We start from the raw sequence: 12,072 nt of genomic DNA on the forward strand, positions 1-12,072 counted from the left end.
AGTCGCTATGACGCCCACTGTAGCCAGCACACCGCCTGATCAGGGGGCCAGCAGCCAACCTCGCAGCCCCTCCCCCCTGCAGGCCTTCCCCTGATCAGACTCTCCCATCCACATGGAGAGCAGGGTGCTCAGAGCCTGGACCCTTCCTGGCAGCCCCGAGTCCCTGGGGTTAAGAATTCTGATGGCCCTGCCCAGAGAGTAGAGGTGCTTGAGGGGCAGGGACAGGGACCACAGGCCTCCAGGGAGCACTGCAGAGTTGGCAATGAGAGGAGAGGGCCTGTGAAGGGGGAGAAGGTGAAGCCAGTGGACATCAGCCCAGAATCCAGCCCTTCCCCTCCAGAGGCAGCAGGACCTAAACCCCAAACCCCAGCCAAAATTGGAAGAGCCTGAGGGAGCTTCAGGAAACTCTAAGCAAAGCTGCACATTGAGAATGAGAGATTTCGTGAGGCCCTGACCCAGACCACGCTGCGGCTGGAGCAGCTCAACGTGGAGCTGGAGCATGCCATGCAGAGGCAAGAGCACTTTGCAGAGAGGCCGGCCATCCTGGAGCTCGCGAGATTTGAGTGCAGGGCCTTGGAGTGCAAGGCCACTGAGCTGGAAGAGAAGCTGAAGGGCCTGTCCAATCTCCGAGCTGACAACCAGCGCCTCAAGGATGAGAATGTGGCCCTGATCTGCGTCATCAGCAAACTGTCCAAGTGACCCCAGAGGACTTGCTCCTGCACCCGCATTTATACAGCTGCTTTTGCCACATGCACCCCTTCCCTGTGTGAACATGAGTGATAGGGCCGTCGAGGAGTCTGAGAAGCCATAACCTTCCTTGAGATCTCCAGGTTAGGAGGGGAGGACAGAGCCCCCAGGAGCCAAGGGGGCCATCTGAGGCCTGGTAGGGGGACCAAGGCTGCAGGCAGGAACAGAAAGGAACTGGGGACCAGGAAGTGCCAAGACCAGTAGCCAGGACCAGAGTGGTCACCCAGAGGTCCCCTCTCACGTGTGCTGCCACCAGTCACCCCTCCAGGCCCTGAGCAGGGATCCTAGAATGTGCCAAGCATCCCACCGGCCTGGGCCAGGTGAGCCTGTATATAGGGTCTGTGTGCAATAGGGAGGGATGTCTTCTATTTTTTGCTGCCCTCTCCCCATCATTCTCCTGGGCAGGGGGAGAAGGTCTTTTTCAGACATAGCATAGGCACCACAAATTAAAATTGTGGAGTTGCCAAAAAAAAAAAAAAAAAAAAAAAAAAAAAGAGCAGGCCGGATGGCCAAATACCCCCCCCTCTTCCCATTCCCCCTCCCCCGCCAGCCACATCCTTGACCAACCTGCCCCACTACAATAGGCCCACAGCCCCTTCCCGTGGCTATCTGCCCCTGATTGCACCCCCCCACCCCAAGAGGGGGCTGGGCTGGGCGGCCAATGTCCTGCAGCCCCTCCCCAGGTTGGCCCCACCCTTGATCCCCCCCCCCCCCCCACTCCAATAGGGGGCAGGGCTGGCCAGCCAATCTCCTGCAGCCTCTCCCCTTGCCCAGCCCCACCCCAGATGCCCCCCCCCCCCCCCCCCCCCCCGCCCACCGCAATCAGGGGCAGGGCTGGCTGGCCAACCACCCATGGCTCTTCCCCAGGCCACTGGCCCTGATCGCCACCCCCCCAACCCATTTGGGGGGGGTGGTTGCCCAGCCCACCAACCACAGCCCCTCCCCATGGCCAGCCCCACCCCCAATTGGCCCCCCAACCCCAATCAGGCTGGTGAGGGGGGGGCAGTTGGGAGCAATCAGGCTGGTGGCAGGGGGTAGTTGGGGGCAAACAGGCTGGCAGAGGAGGCAGTTGGGGGTGATCAGGCTGGCAAACAGAGTGGTTAGGGGAAATAAGGCAGGCATGCAGGCAGGTGAGTGGTTAAGAGCCAGCGGTCCTGAATTGCGAGAGGGATGTCCAACTGCTGGTAAAGGATCGGGCCTAAATGGGCAGTCTGACATCCCCCAAGGAGTCCCAGATTGGAGAGGGTGCAGGCCAGGCTGAGGGGCCCCCCTCCCCCCAGTGCACGAATTTCGTGCACCGGGCCTCTAGTGGGTAAATAATTGGCTTTAAAACAACAAATACAAAACCAGAAATAACAAATTCATCCTAGGAACAGTTAAAGCCAAATCGAATCTCTAGTCACCACTTACTAGATATGTAACTTGGGCAAGTTATTTTTCTGAGCACATTTCCTCATTTCAAAGTGGGAATTTAAATACCACTTATCTCATACTTTCTTTTTTTTTTTCTTTTTTGGTGAAGATGAAAATAAATTGATGATGGTGCTAGAAATAGATACATCACTGAGCATTAACTATGTACCAGGCTGTTCACTCTTCTACATGATTTTTATAAATTATCTTACGACACCCTCTGAAGTAGAACAATTACAATCCCCATTTTTCGGACAGGGAACTAAGAAAGACAGGATTAAATAATTTGCCCAAAGGTACAGTTATAAAGTGCCTTGCAAATAAGTAGTAGGAACTATAAGTAGCTATTATTCCTTTGTGTACATCACTGTTAGTTTTAAAATGGGAGACAATACACACCAACTTTTTTCGTTGGCTTTACTTTCTTGGAATAAAAAAAAAGCCATGGGTAAAGTTCCTTGTCAGTCTAATTAAACAATGTCTTGAGCACTAGAAGTGCAAAGAGAGACAAATAATCCTTTCTTAAAGATCCACCTCACTACAAAACTCAGATTCATTACAAATTTCTAGAGTTAAAATGGTTGTAAAAGGTTTTGGCCTTACATTGTTTGGTAAACTCATCCATCATCATTTGTCGTAGCTGATGGCGCTTCTCTAATGCTTCAATAAGCCTGGGGAGAGTCTGCTCATCATTGATATCCAAAATCTCGCAGGACGGCAAGGGTGGAAAACTCTGTAAGACCACTTCTGTAACCAACAGTTCTGTATTGAATTATAAAAAATTTTTTTAAAGTTACACAGCAGAGAAAGAACTTATTTACACAAGTTTAACACTGATTAGAGCTCCAGTCCAATTAACTGTGTATTTTCTTGAGTTGTCATAATCATACTTTTAGCTGTAAAAAGAAAACCAGGAAAAGTTAAAAAATATGAGTTATCATATGTAACAAAAGAAGTCTCATTTATATACTACTGGTTCAGATTTCTTTTTGCACTTGGTGCTTTAGGGTAAGGGAAATGAACAGTTTTCTTATGTGAAATAGATTAAAAAGACAGACAGACCAATCAGTGGACAAATAATCTGATTCCAAAACATACCATCTCCAACTGGACCTGCCCGAACGTGGTTCCTGTATCGCCGTCCAGGTGTTAAACCACATATTGCCTTGTCTACTGGTCTTGCTACTTCAACCTCCTGGGTCACTTCTGCAAATCTCATGACTTGCTAAGACACAAAACAAATGGAAGTGTTTTTGCTTGTTTGTTCTTGTTTTTACAAATAAACATATCCAAGTCCTGTCTCAGAAATTACTATGAAACAATATTAAATTGGCCATCAGCTCATTTCTGTAACTGATGGCTCTGCACCAATTTTTTAAATGTTCAAAATGTCATTCTTCACAGATAGTTGTCAGAGTTGTTTTCTCTGTAGAAACCGGAGACTGTATAGGATAAATACATTAAAATTACCAAGCTTTCTTCATAATCTTCAGCCTTTGGATTCACACACACGATCATGCGTACTTTTCCTTCCCCATCAAAGTAGTTCTTGAACAGATGGGTTAACTTTGAATCTCGATATGGAACCATCTATAAATACATTCAAATCCAAATAAACATGTAAGGCAAAAAAGGCACACAAATAAGCTATACAAATGAAAGGCTGTTGCTTACCTTGTTAGTTCCATACATTTGGTTCTCTCTCAGGACTTCCATACACGTTCTTAGCGTCATTAGTGATTGGTTAATGTTACCTAACAGAAAAATATACATAGAAGACATCTGAAAAAAACAGTGTAGTCTGTTTGGCTATAAAATCCCTATTGCATACAACTATTAGATGGAATTAACAGATTTTAGTGGCTCAATTTAAAGAGCTGTCCATGCGTGGTCTGGCAGTATTTTAATAGCAGTGTTTCAGGAGAGGTTAAATATCATCCTTCAGGGATTCATCAAAAGGACTCTCCAATGAATGCAACATTACACGTTATGACCCATTTTCTTCCAAATCTTAAATTCCGTGAAATAGTATATTAGATGTAGCTGTTTAATGTCCTCATATAAAATATTATCTCTAAAGCATGGCCATTTCAGGCTACAGTGGCTCCATCAACACTGAAATCTCTCCTGCACCCAGAGGGGCTCCTGTTTCTAAGTCAAGTGTCTTAGGACCAGCTAATTCTTGTCCCTCTACATCTAAAGTAACAAGTATTTCTTAGGTGGCATACTTGTTACTTTTGACCACTCTTGTTTGGATTTCTGAACCAAGACAAGTCCGACAAATTAATCAAGCCTCCAATAGCAAAGGAGATCTCACCTGCATAAACCCCAAAAGTACGTAAGAATTTGTTTATTTTGGAACTCTGATTAAGGTTGACTAACTCAACCATATTTTCATCCTTGGCCACCCTCTCAAAACACATGGCTCACCTGTACCCTCATAATATTCCATGATTCATGATTTATTTTCCTTGACCCCCAACTCCCAATGTCCTTTCTTCTACCACTGTGCTCTCAGGAACCCTTATTTGTTAACAGATTTCCCTAAATCCTCAAGCTCTCACAGAACGATCCATTCATTTCGTTCCCTAATGGCTAGGTGTCCATATTGTCCATGCATACACTTCAGGGAGTCTGCATACTTGATGGGAAATAAATTACTTCTTTATTTTTATAGCACTTACAGTTATTGCTAATCTCATGATATTTATATTCATTACTACTTTGAAAGTATGTAGTTACTAGACCTGCTGGTGGGTTTTTACTTAAAGCAGCACATAAATTACTGTATGACAAATGTTTTAAGAATACTTTAAGTATTTCAATCTAATTGGTTTCCTTTATAATCCTATGTATTTTATGCCATATATTAAAAAACTAGAGGCCCGATGCATGAAATTTGTGCAAGAATAGGCCGGCCTTCCCCTAGCAGCCGGCTTCCCTCACAGCCCTGGCTTCATCCAGACAGTCACCTGGAAGGATGTCTGGTCTAATTAGCACATTACGCTCTTATTATTATAGATATTATTCTGGAAAAGTCCACAGGCTTTACCCTGTACCCATGGCTCAAAACCCTGAAACCTTACCCTTATTTTCCCGTAAGGGTAGTGCTTTCCCCCTGTAGCACTTTTTGAGTAAAAGTTGCTTGTTTTCTAAAGCCTGACATTGGTAAGGATGGTGAATAGAGCGAGGCCAGCAACGTTTTCCTAATTCCTTGCTGCTGCCTTCTAATGTTCCTCCTACATGCCAGCTCCTGGGTCATTTCAGTATTTATGAGGAGAATCACTCTCACATGTAGTCAGAGGGCCCTGTCCTCAACTCCAGTAAATCTTTATCTCCTTACCAATAATGTAGCCAAACAACCACACCATTTTGGGGAACCTGAGGCTGTCACATGCCCCAACCACAATTGTCTTCTCTTCTAGTTCTCACTCCCTAAACCTGTGTTCCTCATCCATATTAACAATGATAGTCCTTCCTGTTTCTTCCCCCTAAGCATCTGAACCCTCAGGTTTAAAAAAAAAAACACAAAAAACAAAACACAAACAAATAAATCCCAGGTTTCTACTTTGTTCCCAATCCAACTACAACTCTTTCCACATCAAGGTTAATCCTTCTTATTATCTGAATTCCAGATTCCTGATCTTCTTATACAATCGTCCCCCCATATCCACAAGTGATAACGTACCAAGACCCCCAGTGGATGACTGATAGTACCAAACCCTATACATACTATGTTTTTCTCTACACATACATATCTATGATAAAATTTAATTTATAAATTAGGCACAGTAGGGGATTAGCAACAATAACTAATAAAAATATACTATAATAAAAGTTATGTAAATGTGACATTGTTAAATAAAGTAAAGGTTTCTTGAACATAAGCACTGTGATACCAGACAGTCTATGCTGAGATGGCTACTAAGTGCCTAACAGGTGGATAGTGTATAAAATGTGGACAGGTCCCAGGCAGGACAGTGCAAGACTTCACAATGCTACTCAGTGCAAAATTGTAAGTTATGAACTAGTTCTAGAATTTTCCATTTAATATTTCAGACTACAGTTAACTTTGGGTAACTGAAACCACGGAAAGCAAAACCACACAGATAAGGGGACTACTGTACACATGTAACGTGTATTTTTTTAGTTATTTCATAATCCCCTAAGTCACCTTCTTTGTCCTTCATAGGCTATTTATTTATTTATTTATTTTTTGGCTCTTTATTTATAATTTAATATATTTTTATTGATTTCAGAGAGGAAAAGGAGAGGGAGAGAGAGAGAGAGAAACAGCAATGATGAGAGAATCACTGATTGCCTGCCTCCTGCATGTCCCCCACTGGGGATTGAGCTCTGAACCCGGGCATGTGCGCTGACCGGGAATCAAGCTGTGATCACATAGTTGACACTCAACCACTGAGCCACGGTGACCAGGCTCCATAGGCTCTTTAAATTAATCATCAAGGGCTTATTCAAGGCTCTGCCCTCAGCTTGTTCCTCTGTTCCCCATGAATAATCTTATCTCCCCCATTGCTTCTATCATTTCTCTTTTGGTAAAACCTAAACATGTCAGTCTCAAGTCAAATCTCTCTCCTTCCAAATCTATGTGCCTCTGCATCCAATTACTAGGCACTTCCACTTGGAAAATTTGAATATACCCAACACAAAATTCATGAACTGCCCATACCTGCATCTCAAACTGCTCCCAAACCAAGCTCCTCTCCTCCTCTTTGTCACTCTTCACAAGCGGGTAGACGTACTTCCTAACTAGTTCTCGGGTTTTGTTTGACTTTTGCCTCCAGGTCATATGATTGCTCATCTGAATTACAGTAAAAGGCAACTAACTGCTTTTCATCTCTAGGTTTGCCCCTGGTAATTAATTCTCTTCACTGGGAAAATGACCTTTCTAAAAAAACTAATCCTTCATTGGCTTTATAGGGCGGCTGATAATGGTAGAAAGACACAAATTTTGAGAGTCCAACCAACTTGAGTTTGAACCCAGGCTCTAACCTTGTGAAAATTACTTCTTCCAACCTCCTCAACTGAAAAATGGCTGATACAATTCTGAAAAGTCCAAGAATCAATAAATCAAGCCCATGCATAGTAGATACTATGAAACACAACAGTCCCTTAATAACTGGTAGCCACCATTATTCCCTTAGGATAAAATTCAGATTTTTAAAATATGATAGACAAGGTCTTCATGACCTTGCTCTGCCTGCTCTCCTGCCTCTTTGTCAGTTTACCACTCACTCTCCACTTCCGCTGGCTTGACCTTGCAGGTTCTCTCAAGACTGGTCTGTTTACAAGTGGCTGCCTCCTCTGTCAGGGATGATGCCTTTAATCCTGTCCTTTTTCACAGAGCTCACTCCTTAACTTAAGTGTCAACTCCATGAATTCTTCCTCCAACCCACACCTCCCTCCTCAGATTGGATGAGGCAGCTCTACTCTGTACTCCCACAGTAACTTGTGCTCACTTCCATTACATTCTACTGAAATGGTCTCCTTATCTGCCTATCTCTTGTACGAGGCTGGGCTCTCTAGGGCAGGGCTCAATTCCATATATCTATGTTAATTCCTGGCACACAGTAGGTACTCCATAAATGTTACTAACATAAAACATAACTTGAATGGCTACACAAAATGAAAGATTAAAATAAAAACAAAACACCCACAGAGTTCCTTTTAATTGGCTTTTGTGTTCAAAGATTTTCCTCTCTCCCCATCCAGAAGCCAATTTTTACCAATATGAATGCTCAAGTAACTGTTAAATGACTTCGCTTTAAGGACCCAGGTACTGGCAATACCAGCAATAGATATAACAAATCCTTTCAATATGAATATAAGTTGTATTTATTTTAGTCAGTTTTCCATGCTCTTTATTAAACAAATCAGTGTAATGTAACAGATTGATACTAAATCAGTATAACTAAAGCAACAGCACTAACCAATAAATTTAGCCTCTAAATTAGGAAACTTAAGACAATTAAGCCTCAATCTCCCATCAATAAGCAGATGATAAATTGGCATTGCAAGCTTTTAAAAGGTGTAGCAATAGATAAGTATTATGTTTTTACTCACCAGCTTCACGTAATCGGTTCCCTTCTGCTTTTGTCCGGTTAGTTCTTTCACTTCCAGCAAGATCCACCAAGGACAACTGGCTTATAGCGATTTGTTCTTTTTCCTGAAGAGAAGATCATAATGTCAATAACGTAACATGAGCTATAAGTGGTTTACAATGTTCTTTAAACATATTTAATTAACCAATTATTATGAATATAATATTTGCACAATACAAAATGTACTGGTAGGGGCAAAGGACACAAGTTTTGGGGGAAAATTTGCTAACGGCATATGATAAGTATACTCATGACATTAATGATTACTTGCCCATTGTCTGGTCTACATTATGCTGTAAGCTCCATGAATGAAGGGACTCTGCCTTGTAATGACTTTATCTCCAGAACCTTACACAGTGCCTAGCTCTCAGCAGGAGCTCAATAAATATAAGCTAAATAGTGAGGCTAGAACAGGGCTAGCCTAAAATTTTTAATAATCAGATATTTAATAACTTTGTGATCTAATAATTTCATAATATGCTAATAATTTTTATAAGAAATGAAAGTCAAGAGGTACATAACTGACACTGTAATATTAGATGTGATTCAAAGGAAATCAAGTGTATATGGAAGCTTGATTTATAACCATTTTCTAGCTAACATTTATCAAGTGTTGACTATAAGCCAAACACAGGATTAAGAACTTTATATGAGGAGCTTATTACAATAAGGTCAAATAGCCAGGGCATTAAAAGGAAATCAAAATTCAAATCCTGGCTTTTGTACAAAGACGACGCTGAAAGCTAAGAAGGAAGCCCCTGCCCCTCCCAAAGCCGAAGTCAAAGCAAAGGCTTTGAAGGCAAAGAAAGCAGTGTTGAAAGGCGTTCACAGCCACACAAAAAAAGAAGATCCGCATGTCACCCATCTTCCGATGGCCGAAGACACTAAGGCTTTGGAGGCAGCTTAAGTATCCTTGGAAGAGCGCACCCAGGAGAAATAAGCTTGACCACTATGCCATCATCAAATTCCCCCTGACTACCGAGTCAGCCATGAAGATGATAGAAGACAATAATACAGAAGCGTTCATTGTGGATGTCAAGGCCAACAAGCACCATATCAAACAGGCTGTGAAGAAGCTCTATGACATTGACGTGGCCAAGGTCAACACCCTGATCAGGCCTGATGGCGAGAAGGCATATGTTCGACTGGCTCCTGACTATGATGCTTTGGATGTTGCCAAAAAAATTGGAATAATCTAAACTGAGTCCAGCTGCCTAATTCTAAATATAAAAATTTTACACTGTAAAAAAAAAAATTCGAATCCTTCAGTACCATTTCTTTCTGCCATCTGGAAACTTTCGTGATACCACAATTTCATAATGTATTTTGATTAATTATTTTTTAATATATTTTATTGATTTTTTACAGAGAGGAAGGGAGAGGGATAGAGAGCCAGAAACATCAACAAGAGAGAAACACCGATCAGCTGCCTCCTGCACGCCCCCCACTGGGGAGGTTCCCGCAACCAAGGCACATGCTCCTGACTGGAATTGAACCCAGGACCCTTGAGTCCGCAGGCCGAGGCTCTATCCACTGAGCCAAACCGGTTCTGGCTCATAATGTATCTTGAATAGAATTACATTTTACTAGCTTGAAGTTATTAAATAATTTATATTTGGGCTCAAGTGTGGTTACTAATTGATGTAAGCCTTGTAGTGCGACAGTCCCCGCAATAAACAGTGACCAATAAATCAGCCAAGAGAAGAACCATTTAGAATTGGACATCTCCTGAACTAATCCTACCCTGGAAAGTTAATTGCTGACAGTTTAAAACCATTAACTGAATTTCCACATACAAAATGAGTCTTCAAAGGTAAAACAATGGATCACAAATTCTTATTTATAAAGATTTGTAAAGCTTTTTCATAGCAAAAATCCAGGTTAGTTTTCCAAAACTGCACATCTAACAGAATAATTAAAACCCAACAGTTACATATATTACTAATCCTAGAGGAGTAATTTTCAACTTTTTTCATTTCATGACACACATAAACTAAGTTACTAAAATTCTGTGGCACACCACAAAATATATTTTTTGCCTGACAACAAAAAGTATAATTTTGATTCATTCACACTAGATGGCTATTGTGTTGGCTGTCATTTTTTTTCAATTTGACAATCTAAGGGAAAATAGGTCAGTGCGCCTAACTAGATAGCCAGGTGTTGCTTGTTTTAAAAATTCTTGCGGGGAGAACCAACCAATATAAAACAATTGAAGGCCATCTTGATGATCTTGACACTAATTTTTATGACACAAATTTATAAACTGATTTTCTATTTTAAAAATTAAAGACCTAGATTTTAAATGTGTATCTAAGTTGATGTTTTTAATCAGCATAAAGATCATTTAATAGTCATTAAAAACAGTTGCCAGAGATAATCTGCATGTAGGAAAAAAACTTGCAAATGGCTAATAAGTTGAAAGCATTATTTTTAATATGTAAGATAATCAGAATGCTCACAATAAAATATACAACTTTTAAAAAAAATTTTGATTTTTAGAGAGAGAGAAACAGAGGAAGGGGAGGAAAGGAGGGGAGGAAGGAAAGGAGAGAGAGAGAAACATCATTTTGCAGTTCCACCATTATGTATTCATTGGTTGATTCTTGCATGTGCCCTGACCGGGATCAAACCCACAACCTTGGTGTAGAGCAGGGGTGAGGAACATCTGCCCCACGGGCCATATAAGACCTGCAAAATCATTTGTCTGGCCCTGCCAAGGCATTAGGGATGAGTTAATTATGTGTTTGACCAAATATAGCAGGCTAATTTTTAAGCTGATAATTTTGTGTGGCCAAAGAATGTTATAAATATCCAAAAGGCCCTTGACAGAAAAAAGGTTCCCCGCCTCTGGTGTATAGGGACGATGCTCTAACCAACTGGGCCACCTGGCAAGGGCTCAACTTTTTTAAGTATAAGAAACCACCCTGAGTAGCATCTAGATTTGTAATGAAGAATGATACAGTTTGGATTAAGTATCTTGGGCTGGATTACACAGTGCTTTGTACTGGATCTGCCGAAACATGTCCATCTTGGTATCGTGTGAAAGTCTGTTACTTTTGGGGCAGACATATATAAAAACTCAGATGGTCTCCTTAAAAATCAGATGGTCTCTTCTGTACTGAAAGCATTTTTATGTTTTCTAGTTAAAAATTAATATTTTCTTATAGACCTTGTGCAATAAAGCAGAAGCAAGATGTGTGATTTCTACAAATGCTTTAACAGCTGGTAAAATTTAAAAAATTAATATATGTACTGGTAAAAATAAGTTTTAAATTACATTTTAATAAACTAAAAAAAAAAAGTTCTGTGGCACACCAGTTAAAATCTTTGTTCTAGCAGTAATGGTGAACCTTTTGAGCTCGGCGTGTCAGCATTTTGAAAAACCCTAACTTAACCCTGGTGTCGTGTCACATATAGAAATTTTGTGATATTTGCAACCATAGTAAAACAAAGATTTATATATATATATATATTTTTTAAATATATTTTATTGATTTTTTACAGAGAGGAAGGGAGAGAGATAGTTAGAAACATCGATGGGAGAGAGACATCGATCAGCTGCCTCCTGCATATCTCCCACTGGGGATGTGCCCGCAACCCAGGTACATGCCCTTGACCGGAATCGAACCTGGGACCCTTCAGTCTGCAGGCCGACGCTCCATCTACTGAGCCAAACCAGTTTAGGCAAGATTTATATTTTTGATATTTATTTTATATATTTAAATGCCATTTAACAAAGAAAAATCAACCAAAAAAATGAGTTCGCGTGTCACCTCTGACATGTGTG

General features: G+C 41.4%; 1 protein-coding gene across 4 annotated transcripts in view; it reads right to left on the reverse strand.

The window, feature by feature from the left end:
- KIF23 (kinesin family member 23) overlaps nucleotides 1–12,072 on the reverse strand; it is a 44,585-nt gene that overhangs the window by 10,772 nt on the left and 21,741 nt on the right. For all 4 annotated transcript variants that reach the window (XM_070420253.1, XM_070420273.1, XM_070420244.1 and 1 more), the window contains 5 exons: nucleotides 8,245–8,347; nucleotides 3,835–3,914; nucleotides 3,631–3,750; nucleotides 3,259–3,385; nucleotides 2,764–2,922 (listed from right to left, as the gene is read on the reverse strand). In XM_070420253.1, the coding sequence (XP_070276354.1) occupies nucleotides 2,764–2,922; nucleotides 3,259–3,385; nucleotides 3,631–3,750; nucleotides 3,835–3,914; nucleotides 8,245–8,347 (589 nt within the window). The remainder of the gene's footprint in view (nucleotides 1–2,763; nucleotides 2,923–3,258; nucleotides 3,386–3,630; nucleotides 3,751–3,834; nucleotides 3,915–8,244; nucleotides 8,348–12,072) is intronic.

The sequence above is a fragment of the Myotis yumanensis genome, unplaced genomic scaffold, assembly GCF_028538775.1.
Source record: "Myotis yumanensis isolate MYYU_CA2020_CCGP unplaced genomic scaffold, mMyoYum1.0.hap1 SCAF_1, whole genome shotgun sequence".
NCBI classification, from domain to species: domain Eukaryota; kingdom Metazoa; phylum Chordata; class Mammalia; order Chiroptera; family Vespertilionidae; genus Myotis; species Myotis yumanensis.